Source organism: Hylobates moloch, unplaced genomic scaffold (genome assembly GCF_009828535.3).
Source record: "Hylobates moloch isolate HMO894 unplaced genomic scaffold, HMol_V3 SCAFFOLD_2, whole genome shotgun sequence".
Classification (NCBI taxonomy): Eukaryota; Metazoa; Chordata; class Mammalia; order Primates; family Hylobatidae; genus Hylobates; species Hylobates moloch.
The window spans coordinates 125,533,992-125,550,732 of NW_026652277.1; the positions used below are offsets into that span (position 1 = coordinate 125,533,992).

Consider the following 16,741-nt stretch of genomic DNA (forward strand, 5'->3'; position numbering starts at 1 on the left):
ATTAGAGGCATTATAACCAGCTGCCTCAACAGAATGGAAACTAGGATTTGTTCTTAGTGCAGCTCCTCTCTGTTTCTTTAAAAACACCTTGGTGGTCTTTTTGGTCATGAAATGTAAGGAAAATCCACCTATTGATCTTGGGGAGTCTCTGAACTAAGGACCTCAACCAATAGCAGATGTTTCAAATGGAGAGGTAAATGCTCTGTTTGATCATGAACAAGGCTATTTTCATGGTAGTCAGAGTATGGTTCTTCATAGAACATATGACGTTCAGAGGTTTTGCTTTCTTTGACCAGGGCAAGAAGGGGGCAGTAGCGCCATAAAATGTTTAATACTCTTCCAGCTGTGAGCCTGCCCCAGTCATGTGGCTGCAAGCCTGGGGCCAAGAGGGAGATGGCCAGATGGGCCCTGGGAGGGGGCCTGACCTATGAACTCTAGAGCATTGATACCTGACTGCCAGTGTAACCCTCCCTTATCTGCCTGCAATTCACTCATGTTATCTTCAGGAAGCAGTTAAGTGTCACAGCCTGTGTTACATGTTCTTGGGTCTCGAATGGAGGTCTTGGACCAGAGAGAGTTCCCACATGTGCACAGAGGTGATTGACAGAGCAGCTGGGGCAACACCAGGCAAGAAGTGACAAATGTCAACCAGCATAGACTTGTTATACAGTCAATACAATGAGGTGTCCTCAGAATCTCCTGGAGAAGAGCCTGCCAAAGGCTGAGAAACATATTATCTTATTATGATGCTATTATTAACATCAATATATCATTGTAATAATGTTATTGATATAATAAAATTATGTTATATCTTATTTTATAAGATTGACATTATTGTATTGTTTATCTCTTGTTAGTATATTATCATCTCACTACAAAAGTAATTATTATTCTTCAGTGTCCAGCTGTGTATGGAGTATTCTCACCCAAAATACCTTCCCCTTCAAATCTAAGGCTACTAACCAGCTGTAACTGAGCTTTCAAGAAACGTGTTAACAAAAAATGTAAATAAATTCTGATGGAAGGCCTGGAAGTGTTTTCTTAGCAATGAAATAGAGTATCTTTAAAAGTTAGACCAAGTAATATCTTACTTTGCTTGGTCAGAATTTTTTTTAACAACTTCTGGCTCCCCAACTGTGTCCCAGATAGTTAAAATCGTCAAATTAGTGGACATTTGGCAAATGGAGTGAAACTGTACAATTTCTGAGTTGGCTTCTTCACAATTAAAGTCCTGTCATTAATGGTAAAATGGGGTGTCCAGGTCTAGGAAATTGTCAAAATAAAACTGGGGAGATTAATAGGTTGCCAACTTTATTTTGCCAACTAAGAACATTTTTAAAAATTACTAAATCCTATTAACATACAACATTTAATAAAACAATACATTTTACCACCAAGATAGTAGGAAGCAGATATTTCAGAATAAAGGATCATCCTTTAAGAGGAATCATTTGAACTTCATGAAGACTTTCAAATGGCTCTTGTTTTTCTTATGTCACCACGGGTGGGTGGGAACTTCACGCAGAATGGCACCCGGTTTGGAACTATTATTCTAGAACATTAAGCCTATAGCTTGGGAAGCTGTCTGGGAGTTGTTGGCCTAAAATAATTTCCATACATTTTCCTAAATATATGGGAAGTGGATTCAAGGAAGAGCAGTGGCCTGCTTCCCATAAGAGAAACTCTATGAGGAAATGGGAAGAGACTGCCTGCTTTGGGCAGAGCTCTGTATTACCAGCCAACCAACCCAAAGATTTCTTCCTGATCTGAGTTGTCTCTGAGTGTCATGAGTGCTGAAAACTACCCTTTTGAGGAGACAGGAAAATTGTGAAATCAGGTTCCTTTCATGGAATGAATTTTCCATTCTTCCTGGCCCCAGGAATGCTGAGTCTGTTGGTAATTTTCATTCTTGGGTCACAGCCTCCAGGAGAGTGGGAGAAAGGCCAAATAGGAGGGAGAAGTCTTCAGTATGTTTCTTCGGATCCTGGATTTGCTCCCTGGAGCTATAAACAGAAAGGCTGCCCTGCTCCAGCCCTCCAGATGCAATTCCCAGAAGCCAACAATTGCACAGGTAGTGAGTGGGTGAGATTGGCCCTATGCCAGCTTCAGAGACAGTTCTAAAGCTGGCATGCACATGAAAGAAAGGAGATACATGTTGTTAGAAGAACAACCAGTGAGAGAAGACTTTACCTCATGAGATAGCTGAGTAAAAGCTTCTTTTACTAAAACCAATGACCCCACAATAACTTTGAGGAGCCTTCCTCCCACCTACTGATTTTATTTTCCAGCATGTGGAAGAACTATGGAGAACCAAAGGGATAAAGGTTGAACTCATTACCAACTCTTCCAGAAGCTCTTTCTACTGACCTGAAATAATTTCCATATATTTTCCTAAATATATGGGAGTTAATTGCCAATTTGCATTCTAGTTTCAGTATTCAGGTCTCAAGATGGAAACATAAGCCTTTATTTCACAAAAAATAGATGAAGGAAAACTTCTGAAGCTCATTTTCTAATGCCCGAAAGGTTTGTGAAGAACAAGTGTAACATTTTTTTCCTCTCTAGTAGCCTGTTCAAAAACAACTAAGAGAAGCAGCCCTCCCTTGGGTTTGAGTTGGTTTATGATTGTGGTTACATCAGAGGATTTATTCACCACCCCAGCCTCTCCAAATCACTGCTAATTCATAAAAGGGTCACAGGAATGTAATTTTGCCTGATATGCCTCCTTGTAGCCAAACTCAATGTCAGCACCTTTCAGAAGTGGGAAACTAGGAATTAACACGCTGAATTTTCATTATGACTCTCTGTGTTGAGGTTCTGTTTGGGAAGACTTTCCCATGTCCTTTGACACTGGCCTGCTCATGTTATTAATTTAAATGTCTCAGGAACATCATCTGCTCCTGCTAAAATAAATGACAAATGAGTTCTGGAAAGTGGCTTTGAGATTTACCCTAGTAGGAACAGTCAGGGGAAAGCTCAGTGTCTGAAACACTAATTTAGATGCAAGGTTTAATAATGTGTGTTTAGCGATGACCCTAAAATCTGCTTGCTCACAACTTTCCCCATCTGGTGTAATTTGCTTTCTCCACTTGGAAAAATGCACACGACAGCAGGCATTATGTGCCATGTTGTAACAGTGAGACCTCATCCGTCACATACTTCACCGAGGGAGGCTTATTTCTCATCCTGTCTCTACCAAGCTCCCAACCTCTAGTGGCATTTTGCAGTGCAGGTCTGACCAAGTACCCATGCCCCAGCCCAATACCACTTTGGAGAAGGAGATGATGGAGCCGTACCTTGTACCCGGGTTTCCGCCCTCTTTTCTTTGGGATCTTCACTGCTGGTAAAGAGCCAGCTGAAGCAGAATAAAGGTTATGAACTGCCATCTTCATAGGTGTGGAGTGAAGTGAGGGTCGGCCTCGCTTTCTCCCCGGGATCCTTTGAGACTGCATTTCTGCTGGTGCCAGTCTTACAGAATGAGGTGACAAACCGCTCACAGGCAGAAGAGGTGCTAAGAATTAGTCCAGACACAAAGCAAAACAAAAACAGAAGCGTTTGTTTGGTTTGCAAGGCAAACATGATCCTGTCTGGTGATTTTGGCGATACCTACCACTTATTGGAGGGGAAGACCAAATATGAAGGAGCTAGGTACCACTAGATGCATTTACGATGCTGTTGGGCTTCTGGGGGAGTTGATTGTTGTAATTTCAAGGATGTTGAATTTCCATGGGGCAAGTGAAGTAGGGAAGATACTGGCTAGGCAAAGAAAACAATAGTTTCCCAGCTCCAAACACAGCTGATAATGTCACCAGCAACAAAATGACTTTGTCTGTGTCTCAGTTTCCTCAGTTAGTTCAACTTCGAACTGTTGTAACAATAATATTAAATAAACAAAGCCACTCTCTCATGTTCGCTCCTATCTCTTTGGTTGAGTTATAAATTGTCATGATCTCTTTTTCTCTTGAAAGAAATTTAAAAGAAATCTAAATTTATCAAATCAATTGTATGAAAGTTGATGAGGTCCCTCTATCAAAATGTGGACAGAGGTTTACATACAGATTTGTTCATTTTAACATGATTTAGAATTGCAAAATTAAAATGGATGCAACCCAAATAATAAGCAATAGGAGAATATTTAATATATCTGCAGAATAAAACAATCAACAGTTAAAAGCCTTTAATGACACTTTTTGAACAACATGATGTTGAATAAAAAAAGCATCACACATTAAAATGACCTCAACTATGCAAAAAATGTGTATGGTAAAAAAGTGGAAGGAGACATACTAAAATGCCACCAAGGCAAAGATGGCAGGACTATGGGTAATTGTTCAGCATGTACAGATACCTTTGCACAGATACCCCACATACTACAATAATCTTAGTATGGCACTAAAAATATGAATAATAAGGCCGGGTACGCCAGGCACACTGGCTTATGCTTGTAATCCCAGTACTTTGGGAAGCTGAGACTGGTGGATCACTTGAGCCTAGGAGTTCAAGACTAGCCTGGACAACATAGAGAAACCCCATCTCTACCAAGAATACAAAAATTAGCCGGGCTTGATTGCCCACGCCTGTAATCCCAGCTACTCGGGAGGCTGAGGCAGGAGAATTGCTTGAACCAGGGAGGCAGAGGTTGCAGTGAACTGAGATCGCACCGCTACACACCAGCCTGGGTGACAGAGCAAGATTGTCTCAAAAAAAAAAAAAGAATAAGCTTCTCAGGTAGAATTGCCTAAACCTTGAAGCAAGAGGTAGTTGATCAAACTTGACTCAAAGAACATAGTGGTATCATGAGCTCAGGGGTCAGACTTCCTGGAATGTTCAGGAATGTGATGAGTGAGGCAGAACTTTAGACTTTGATTCAGGGGTGATAAAATTCATTTTTAAGGATTAGTGGTACCTTACAGTGGAAATGAGAGGCTTTTGCCCATAAGCCTGTAGAAGTTGGGGAAGATGATGGGCACAGTCCCTACACCCTGGCCTGGGCCTTGTCTACAAGGACAAAATTGCTCTGCTCAGGACAGAAAACATAAAATAGTGGAATTTCTTGAAAACATGATAGGAAATATTGGGTATCCTTTATAGATTTAAGGTCACTTTGTTAATTTTCTGAATATGAACAGTATTCTATCAATAATCTTGATTGTTCTTGGAAATACCATATGTAGTAAATAGAATTTTAAAGTATAAATTTTTTTTTTGAATGCACTGTCAAATAGAAAACAATGCACTGTTAGACAGATAGACAAGGTGTTTTGGATATGAATTTTTTTTCTGTTCTTGTGAGTTTAAGAAAAATACTCGGTCTCACTGATTCTAAGAAGCATATTTTTCATGTATTAACATCTCTGAAATCAGGGTACACCCTACAGTGTGTCAGAATTCCATAGGGAGCATTTTTTTTCTATCTTAGTAGTACATAAAATAGTGACAGGTGATATAACTAAAGGTATCTTGGAGTCAATCAGTTAGGATGAGGGACTATAAGCTCATTAACATGTAAACAAAAAAAAATCATCCTACTTCTAGACTTAGTGCCAATAAATATACTCCACAGTGCCAATAAATATCCAAAATATTTGTTTTCCAAAAAGAGGCTACTAAAAACATTGAAGAACCACCAAATTTATTTAATAAGATTTTTGCTATATGAAAGTTGGTCCGAGTCTAATTTTGAACTATTCTCATCAAGTTTCTGCTTCTCCGTTATTATTTCTATAGACTTTAAACTCAGGAATTATTTTTTTCCTAGTTTAGGACATGCTTCTCTACTTTACTACTTTGTCTTTACTGAGGAGTAAAGACAACCTATCCACTAACATCAAGATCCGAACTCAACAAGAGAAAACCTATGATCAGGCTGGGTGTGGTGGCTCACACCTCTAATCCCAGCACACTGGGAGGCCAAGGCGGGCAGATCACCTGAGGTCAGGAGTTCCAGACTAGCCTGGCCAACATGGGGAAACCCCGTCTCTACTAAAAATACAAAAAATTAGCTGGGCATGGTGGCAGGCGCCTGTAATTCCAACTACTAGGGAGGCTGAGGCAGGTCGCAATGAGCTAAGATCGCGCCACTGCACTCCAGCCTGGGTGTGACAGAGTGAGACCCCATCTCAGAAAAAAGAAAGAAAGAAAGAAAGAAAAGAACAACAAATCAACACTCACACGAAAACATCTATAAGCATTTAGGCAAGATAAACAGGTCATTTACAGTGGAAAGAATAAACAGGCCAGTTCACTTCAGCACCATCAGCCAGAAGATAATGGAGTCACCATAGTGGCACTTTTTTCCTGTTATTTATACTTGTTGACACACTTGCACCCACCACAGGGCCTTGGCATTTGCAGTTCCCTTTGCCTGGAATGCTCTTTCTTCCCCCTCTAGTCCATGCCTCTCCTTCCTCAGTTAACTCAAGGAAGCCTTCTCTGACCCCACTAGGGTTTCCTGAGCTTAGAGTTCCTCAGCTGAGACACAAACTCACTGCATGTGCAGTATCCACCATGGAGCTTGGACAAGGGAAGCCCATGGGAACATGAAGTTGTGTGACGTGCTGTGCCTCTGACCTAGGAGCTATCTGTCTTCCACCAGCGTCTGTGACACCAGGGCCAGCTAATTTGTTTGCTGTCAGAGAGGGTAAAATCTCAGACCCTTCACAGTTCTTCATATAGATTTCATAAGAAGTAGAAAGATTCCAATGAAGGAAATAATATTTCTTAAAATTTTGCTAATGTCCTTAAATAAGATTTGAATAAATAAGATTATTTTATTTTGGGACAGATGAGTATTTTTAAAATATAATTTTAGTTAAATGCAATCACATTAAAAATCCAAACTGACTTTAGAAAAAGAAGGGCAAAACAAAGTCTAGTGAGGAAGATTTGCTCTCCTAGTTATTAAAATGTGCTATAAATCTCCAATCATGGCAGCAGTATGGTATAGGAGTAGCAACTGGGTCAATGGAAAAGTTAGTCCAGAAATTAAATGTATATTAAATTTCCATTCAAAAAATTTAGAAACATTTCACATCAAGACAGGAAAGCGCAATAAATGATTTATGGACAACTGCCATTTAGAAATAAATAAAATTTTACCTATATTTTAACAAAATATTTTTAGAAATTTCCAACACTTAAATATACATTAAAAAAAGAAATATTAAAAAGTTCTAAAGACAATATACGTCAACATTTGTATGTTCTCGGAATGGGGATGAGCTTTCTAAGTACTGGATATTAGCGAACTTGGGAAGCAGAACTAGAAAGATTGATAGACATGACCACGTAAAACTCAAACACTTTCATAAAGCAAATGTAAAATCATAAAAAAGATTGAAAATAAAGCTAAGGAAACTATTTGCTACATATGAGAACAACAAAAGGTTAATACTGCAAATTATAAAAATTATAAAAATACTAGGTTGGTGCAGAAGTAGTCACGGTTTTTACCATTGAAACTAACGGCAAAAACCGCAATTACTTTTGCACCAACTCAATAAAAGTGAAACTCAATCCCCCAATACACACAATAGAAAATGAGCAAAGGATACAAAAAGACAAGCAGGAAAGAAGGAAGGAAGGAAAGAGGTGAATTATTACAAGAAAAGATTGTGCACTTTATTGCCAACTCCCCCAAAAAGTAAATTAAGGTATCACTTGTCGATTCCCATATTGATAAATGTGAAAAACCCTGACAATACTCATGTTGGTGAGGGGCTGATGCAATGGGCGCTCTCACTGATTGTTGGCAAGGGTACAAACTGGCTAGCCTTTCTGGAGGACAATTTGAAAACCACGTAAAAATTTACACAGTCACACCTCCTAATCCAACTGTATCACTCCTGAGGATTTATCCTAAAAAAAGAATATGACAAGAGCACAAAGATATATGGCAAAGGATATTCTTTGCAGCATTCTTTATAATAGTGAAATACTGAGAGCAATCAAAATGTCCCTCAAAACAACCGTGGTTTAGCATATTATTTCACATTCATAAAATGAAATATTTGTGTATATATATATACACATATACATGCATATATGAAGATTGCAAAATAGCATATATACTTTGATTCTCTACATATATTTTATGTATATAGATAAAGATAAATCTGCACATGTTTAAGCATAAAAAGATCTGGGAAAAGTAATCATCAAAAGGCTGATGACAATTGTGTCTGGGCAGGAAAATACTAAAAGATGCTCTTTCTTTCGTCTTTGTACACTTCTGCATTGTCTGAATTTTTTTTTTTTTTTTTTTTGAGATGGAGTCTTGCTGTGTTGCCAGGCTGGAGTGCAGTGGCACAATCTTGACTCGCTGCAACCTCCACCTCCCGGGTTCAAGCAATTCTCCTGCCTCAGCCTCCCAAGTAGCTGGGATTACAGGCGCCGGCCATCACGCCCAGCTAATTTTTGTATTTTTAGTAGAGACGGGGTTTCACCATGTTTGCATGATTGGTCTTCATCTCCTGACCTCGTGATCTGCCCACCTGGGCCTCCCAAAGTGCTGGGATTACAGGCGTGAGCCGCCACACCCAGTCACATTGTCTGAATTTTTAAAATCAGAATTAGAAAAATAGGATAAAGAGAAAAATAAGCAATGAATGGATGATTCTTATTTTCTGAAAGTTTCTACTGAAAATTTTTGCTTCCTGGAATGGCCTTTTGTTTTCTTGTTTTCTAACAGTTTTTGTTCTTGAGCCACAGAACTTCAGTGGCTACTATGTTAACGTTGCAAACAAAAGTAACAAAAAGGCAAAACGGTCTTTATCAATCAGCAAAAATATCAGAAAAAGTTGTTCCAGAGCTAAGAAGCGCATCCACAAACAGATGATGGACAGGAATGTTTCACCGGACCCCAGAAAGAAGCAGCTTGCCACCATCACCCTCCTTGACACCATCTCCCACTCCTTGACACCACCTCCCCACAGGTGGCAGCTGGGCCACTGCCCTTTTCCCAGATTCCCCCATCTCCAAAGATCTTCAAAGACCTCAAATGCTGTCCAAAGATATTATATCCATAGATACATAATTTAACACATCCAAATATATAAATCAGGCCGGGTACAGTGGCTCACACCTGTCATCCCAGCACTTTCGAAGGCTGAGGCAGGTGGATCACTTGAGGTCAGGAGTTCGAGACCAGCCTGGCCAACATGGTGAAACTCCCATCTCTAATAAAAATACAAAAATTAGCCAGGCATGATAGCATATGCCTGTAGTCCCAGCTATTCGGGAGGTTGAAGCACAAGAATCACTTGAATCCGGGAGATCACGCCACTGCACTTCAGCCTGGACAACAGAGTGAGCAAGACTCTATCTCAAAAAAAAAAAAAAATGTATATATATATAACTTGAGAATGCCCAGGATCCTGGAGGGATATATGAAACCTCTGAATTTTTCTGCTTTCAACTGTGGACTTCAGTGCAGTGAATACTACCTCAGTTCAGGTCAGATTTGAAAGCCATCTTGAAGCACAGTGCTTTAGTAGTCATTAAAAGAGTCTGTCCCTAAAACAGCCTAGTCATCAAGTCTCTAAGTCTCCAAGTTATAACCTTTAAACAGTTGTCAAATCCTGGCCTGGAATATTAAATCAAGTGATTTTCCGCTGGCTTCCTAAGTCTCCCTCTTCTTATCAAGCCAAGACTTGGCTAGAAATACTACAACAGAAAGCAAGAGTAACTAAGATCTGTTCTATTAATTTGGAATGACATTTTACATGTTAGCTTTGCAAATCTAATACATATCAACCAAGGTCCTGGCGAATCACACTTCATCAAGATAAAGATCAAGAAATGACCAAATCCAAAGCATACTCCAATCCCATGGAGCCACTGAGTCATCCAAGAGTTAGTCTGAGACATGTATTCATGTATTTACTCATTCATTTACTAATTTGTCCAACAGATTTCTGTTGAATAGACAGTGAGGCTCAAACACTATGCTTAGGTACTCTGATGCCAAATAAAAATAAGACACATCCCGGCCAGGCGCGGTGGCTCACGCCTGTAATCCCAACACTTTGGGAGGCTGAGGCGGGTGGATCATGAGGTCAGGAGATCGAGACCATCCTGGCTAACACGGTGAAACCCTGTCTCTACCAAAAATACAAAAAATTAGCCGGGCATGGTGGCAGGTGCCTGTAGTCCCAGCTACTCGGGAGGCTGGGGCAGGAGAATGGTGGGAACCAGGGAGGCGGAGCTTGCAGTGAGCCGAGATCGCGCCACTGCACTCCAGCCTGGGCGACAGAGGGAGACTCCATCTCTAAATAAATAAATAAATAAATAAATAAATAAATAAATAAGACACATCCCCTCAGATAGTCACTGTCTACAGACAAGCAAACAAGCAAAGAGGCAATAATAACATGCAAGACAGGTGGTCTAACTGGTTTTGTATGAAATGCTATGAGTACACGAAGGAGGAGGGAGATTAATTCTTTTAATAAGATTGGGAAGGGTAGGAGCAGGTGATATCAGAGCTAGGATTTTCCCGGGCAGAGCAGAGCAAGATAGAGGCACAGGGCTGGTGATGATGCAGAGATGTTTGGTGGTGCATGGAGAAGGGGTAAGCCAGTCCAACTGGAAGCAGGATCAATGGCTTCTGTTGTTTCTATGAGAAGTGAACGGAGGTAGCTTTAAGGATGCCTAGCCTCTGCTGGACTCTAAGTTGTTTCCCTCTATTAACTGGATGGAGTGCGTTCCTGACCTTGGGGTAATGTTCTTACTCACTGTCATTTCGAAAACACAACCCTATCTTCTCTTGTTCTGGGACGCCATGTTGCCCTCACTGTGAGCCAATGTCTCCAGTGTCATTCTTCTGCCAGCAGTTTCAAGCAATTCTCGTGTGTCTGCAGGTTGCTTAGGGCTGTCTGTGAGGTGGTTCCCAAGGATCAAAATGCACTTTGGCATCTGTCTAAAATTCCACCATTTCCAAGGTGGCTCAAACTCTCCTGCTTTGGAGGCCTTTCCTCGTCCACACACTGGTCTCTCAACTCCTTTACCACCCATTGCATGCACTTCCAGTTTCATCAAGCACGATTACATGATAGCTTATACAGTTTTCCCTTTGTTTTGCACACGTGAGTGATATCTGTACATCCATGGAGGCCAGGGGCCATGTTTCACATGTCACTCTGCTCCTTACAGCCCCTGGTACAGTATTGCACCCACAGAGCACACCTGGCACTGGTGGCAACCTGTTCACCGTGGAGTCTAGCCATCCCACTGAGGCTGATGGCCCACAGCTGGAGTCAGAGGTGCCTTTGTATTTTAAATCTTTGGATAGAAATACATCAATATAACAGGATGTCTTTGATAGAACAAAACCTTCATACCATAAGAAGAATAGGGCCACCAATATAATCTGTTAAATTGAAAAAAATAAATTCCTTTACACACATTTTTCTCCAATTCTGATACTAAAATTTGACCAACAGAAGCTAAAGCCAAGACTCACGTGTACTCATTCTTAGCGTCAAATTTTTCCCTTGGATACTATTCTCCACCGTAAATAAATCCAGGAGCCTGAGTGTGGTGACTCATGCCTGTATTCCCAGCAGTCTGGGAGGCCAAGGCAGGCGAATCACTTGAGCCCAGGAGTTTGAGACCAGCTGGGCAACATGGTGAGACCCTGCCTCTACAAAAAATACAAAAATTAGCCGAGCATGGTGGCACACATCTGTGGTCCCAGAGACTTGGGAGGCTAAGGTGGGAGGATTGCCTGAGCCCGGGAAGCTGAGGTTGCTGTGAGCCAAGATCTCGTCACTGCACTCCAGCCCAGGCAACAGAGTGAGGCCCAGTCTCCAATAATAATAATAATAATAAAAAAACTTAAAAAAATAAAACCAGGACTCGTCAGAGATGACTGATTTCACATCTTGGGGATAGAGAAGAGTCAGCATTAGCTTGTAACATATTATTATTACCAGAAAAAAGATAATTTTAAGAATATCATCGGTGCTAAGAGGACAAAGAAGCAACTTGTAACAATTTATGAATCAATAATAATAATAACCATAGCAATGTAGTCAATTGACATAAATTGTTTGTGATAAACAATGGGTTTTTTTTTTTATATTCAAAAGACTTAGATAAGGTGCACCAGACTATGGTTGTACTTGTTTTAACACAAAAGAAGGGTGAATAGAATAAAAGTGATTTAGGTGATTTTAGTAAGTATAGGAGAGCTTATGTATAGGTATTTTTTCTGTTGAGTACTGATATGCACAGTCTAAATAGAGAAAGTTAGAGTTTAAGGCCAGCTGGACAACATGGTGAGACCCTGTCTCTACAAAAAATACAAAAATTAGCAACAAAAATTAGAAACAAACCCAGTTTCTGAATACAAAGAAACTGAAAGTAAACCAGCTTGTCCTGAAAAAAACAGGAATTGACCCAGGAACAAAAAGACCGGCTAGTCAATCTCAGTTGTCCCACATGATAAGCAGGCCAAAAGAGGTTCACCAAGCCGAGCGTAGTGGTTCACACCTGTAATCCCAGCACTTTGGGAGGCCGAGGCGGGTGGATTGCTTGAGCTCAGGAGTTCAAGACCAGCCTGAGCAATAGGGCATAACCCCATCTCTACCAAAAGTACAAAAATTAGCCCAGTATGGTGGTGTGTGCCTGCACTTCCAGCTATTCAGGAGGCTGAAGTGGGAGGATTGCTGGAGCCTGGAAAGTTGACGCTGCCATACTTGTGATTCTGCTGCTGCCGTAAGCCATTATTGTGCCACTGCACTCCAGCCTGGGCAACAGAGTAAGACCCTGTCTCAAAAAAAAAGAAAAAGAAAGAAAGGAAAAAAGAGGTTTAACAGAACGTTCAAGGGTGATAAATCCACCAAATATCTTTACAGGAGTTGCAAGGTGCGAACTTATTTCTTCAGCCTGTAGTAGATGAAGCTTCTAGATGTGTCTCGTAAGTATATGGAGACCAAGGCTCATGCACCTCCTTCTCCAGATGTAGAACTCTCAACTCTGTCGTTGGATGGGGGTACAAGGAGCTCCTCAGGTCCTTGTAATGGGCCCTCGGCTGTGAGGGAAGACTCTGAAAGCCTGTCAAATCCATTCCACCGTTGGCTAAACCTGTAAAAGCTATCACAATTCTCAAATGCTAGAACCTTCCCTGCCCCCAAGAGGGATATAACAGCCAGGGTGACAGAAAGCCAAGATTCATATATTTAAGGACAAGGAGGAAAGATAAATGAAGTAAGAACAGAGAATATGCACAGTGAAGTGGGAAAAACACCCATTCCAGCCTGCAGGATTCAGAAATGCTTTAGAACATTTTAAAGCATGAGCAATAGGCATGCCACAGAGGTAGGAAAAGTTTTCCTGGCCTGGCTCAGCTGTACCCTAAATCTACGTATTCTCTGGGGCCCACCAGTCTCCTCAGTTGGCACAGGAAGAGGAGGAAAGACTGCTTCTAACTCCAGTCCTGCCATCAGGCCTGCTTATTGGGGCTGCCCCTGAGAAGGTGACCTCAAGGGAGCATGAGAAGGGAGGGATCCGGTCCCGGGGGGCTGAGTGTGCCCCCTCCCTGTTTCGGATGTCCATCCCTTCTTTTTAAATCAAATCCCACATTAACAGGCCTTACCCAGCACTGTGGAGATTGCATGTGGGACCCTGGGCTGTTTCCCCCAGCTGCATTTCTTACTTTTCTGCTCTTCTCTGCAACAAAGCAGGTGTTATTCCCCTAGTTCCTGTGACTGTCAGCTGCTGGATAAGTTTGCCTGATGGGAGGTGCTGGTCTGAGTTTGCCTGATGGCAGGTGCTGGTCTGAGTTTGGAGGTGGAGGTTGGGATGGGTGAAGTCCACCTTTGGTGAAATCCCCATCTTTGCTTGGCTAGGTCCCTGCTAGAAACTGCTGCTCCTCTATGGCTCCAGCTCCCTCTGAACAGGCCCAGACGGTGCCAAGCTCTGCTGGGTGACCTGGTCTTCGTTTCTGTCCTGCCACCTCCTGCCCCCGCCCCTCAAGCTTAGGGGTGGTTGCAGCTGCAGGGACGGTGGCTGAGTGCCCAGTCTCTTGTTTTGGCTCATCATTGTGCGGCCATTTCCTGCATTAAATACTCAATGCCTTAAATACTAAAGAGATTTCCTAGTTAGACCCCAACAGACAGACATGAAAAGGACAGCATCTGCCTGCCCTTGAGACAGGCCAGTTCGTGACCAGCAGAATGGGAAAACTTGTAGGAAAAGGAATTTCCTATCTTCCCTCTTATTTTAAAGGATGGAGTCTGTCTGTCTGTGGCCACACTTGGAGATAACACCTGCAGGCAAAACCCATAAGTCAAGAGAAGGGACCCAGAGGACAGGGAAGATGCAGTGTTCTCTGCCACTGATGTGTTCAGCAGAATCATGGATTAAAAAAATGAGAGAGAATGACCTTTAAGATAAATGTTGAAATTTACACAGTGGCATGTATAGCATGCTATCATACAGTGGGTAAAGAAGATGCATGTAAGCATTTCACATCTATACATGCATGTATGCTTATGGATGCATAAGATACCACTGGAAGCTTTTTTTTTTTTTTTTTTTTTTTGAGACGGAGTCTCGCTCTGTCACCCAGGCTGGAGTGCGGTGGTGTGATCTCGGCTCACTGCGGCTAATTTTTTGTATTTTTAGTAGAGACGGGGTTTCACCGTGGTCTCGATCTCCTGACCTCGTGATCCGCCCGCCTCGGCCTCTCAAAGTGCTGGGATTACAAGCGTGAGCCACCGCGCCCGGCCACTGGAAGCATTTTTACAACAGTAACAATTGTCTCTTGCTGGGGTGGGGAGAGGAACTGGGGTTCTAAGGACTGGAGAGAGAGGAAGGACTTTTTTTTCTGCATACTCTTTTTTACCTTTTGAATGTTGTATATTTTTAAAAAAATAAAAACAATCCAATAAAGTCAATCTAAATGAGTGAGTGGCTCTGTTATCCTCAGCTTTTGATCAGCCAGGGCCAGCTGCCCTAGTGCGTGGGAGGTGAAATGAGTCAGGTACTCTGGACCCTGAAAAGACTCCAAATCACAAGCCCACATGTGGGGGCTGCACTCATCATGGCCCATGGTGTGTGCATTTGCCCTGACTGGGATCCTAATCACCCCAGTGGTTTGGCTGAGCAGACCAGCAACCATTTCAGTGGGTGTTTATGGCACATGAGGCATAGCACCAGGTGCGAGTGGACATGACCCTGGACTTAGGGGGCCGGACTTTAGTGCTGGCTCTACTCCTAGCTAGCTGAGACAGAGACAAGTACTTCACCGTTCTGGGCCTCGGCCCCATACTGTACAGGTTCAGATCTCTCAACTCCCTGTTAAACAAAGCTGACAGACACGCCTGGTTTATTTATTTTCTTTATTTTATTTTCTAATTTTCTTATTTGTATCTTCCTGGTCCAGAGTTGTATTTGAGTCAAGGAGTGCATTCTTCTTCTATGAGTAGGACTTTAAACAAACCCTTTAAGGGCTCAGTTTCTCACTTAGCAAAAGCAAGAAGAGGATCAACTCCCTGTGTCCCTTGTCCTAGAGGACAACACAAAACCTAAAGGAACAAGGTGACTGTGATCCGAGTGCTGTTGCGCCCCACTGCTGAGGAGCTGATCTCAGGCTGCAGCGAAGCAGTTTCGTAGCCTGCAGCTGTGCCCTTAGATGGGGTGAGGCAGGAAGCCTCACATCTCCTCAGCACCCAGAAGGCAGTGAGAAACATCTAGTGACAGCCTCCCTGGTGGATAGGGAGGTGAATGGCCAATGGCCTTGTAGTAGTACCTCCCAAGCCTCCCACACTCTCACACTCAGAGAGGATCACAGGTCACTCTTCCAGGACTGAGATCAGCCGTGGTCCAGCCTTACCTACATGGCCCATGTGGAGATGTGCAAGGTCACCAGGGTGCTGTGGTGGAGCCTGTCCTCTGCACTCCCCTCCTGACTTTGAGAAGCTAAACAGCTAGTAAGGGAGAGGAGACATCTGTACATGATATGGCAGCAGGACAGTTCTGAAGCAACTGGTATCTCATGGACAATGACCTAAGAGCCCAGGATGCTCAGAAAAAAAGAGGTCCTACGAGGCTGAGGTTTTCCAGGGCCACAAAACAGCCAAGGGAAAGGCAGAGCCTGGGGCATACCCTGCCTGACAGCTCCTCCGCACCTCACCCTCACTAACTCCTTGCAGCCTGGTACTCCAAGGGGTCCTTGGGGTGCTCCCCTTTTACTACCGACCTAGAGGACACCTAGGACACCTAAGCTGAAGGCTCCCCTGTGTGCAGCCCTGCAGTCCCACTTTCCCTACTCCTAGCTCATTCCAGAAGGCTTTCATTATTATTTCCAGGTCCAAGGAAGTCTTCTGGAATAATGAAACTGACCTGCTTCTAATCTGAATCAAGCTACAATGAGAACTCAAGTGAGTTGAATTGCAGCAGGTCTCAGAAGCTTCTAATTTGGGGCCCCCACTCCTGGTTTTGTCTAAGGTTGGAGTCAAAGAAGTGGCATTACTTGTTCTTTGCTCAGCAAGAGGGAGATTATCCTCTCTCCCACAAGCGTCAGTTTCTGCCTGAAATGTGAGTGGTTTCCCCCTGGCTAAATGAAAAACAGCCACCTACAAAAATTTGTGTTTCTCAAGGAAGTAGCTTTCCAGAGGCTCCTCCCCCACAGTCTTGCCTGGAAATTGCTACTTGGACAGAATTTTTCTATTCTACATCCTTCCTTGTGGCTGTAATTGACCCATTTCTATCACAGCACCTACAAGATGTTATTCTG

General features: G+C 42.5%; 1 protein-coding gene across 2 annotated transcripts in view; it reads right to left on the reverse strand.

The window, feature by feature from the left end:
- SCML4 (Scm polycomb group protein like 4) overlaps positions 1 to 16,741 on the reverse strand; it is a 122,118-nt gene that overhangs the window by 63,495 nt on the left and 41,882 nt on the right. For both annotated transcript variants that reach the window (XM_032165209.2, XM_032165201.2), the window contains exon 2: positions 3,297 to 3,511. In XM_032165209.2, coding sequence (XP_032021100.2) covers positions 3,297 to 3,511 — 215 coding nt within the window. The remainder of the gene's footprint in view (positions 1 to 3,296; positions 3,512 to 16,741) is intronic.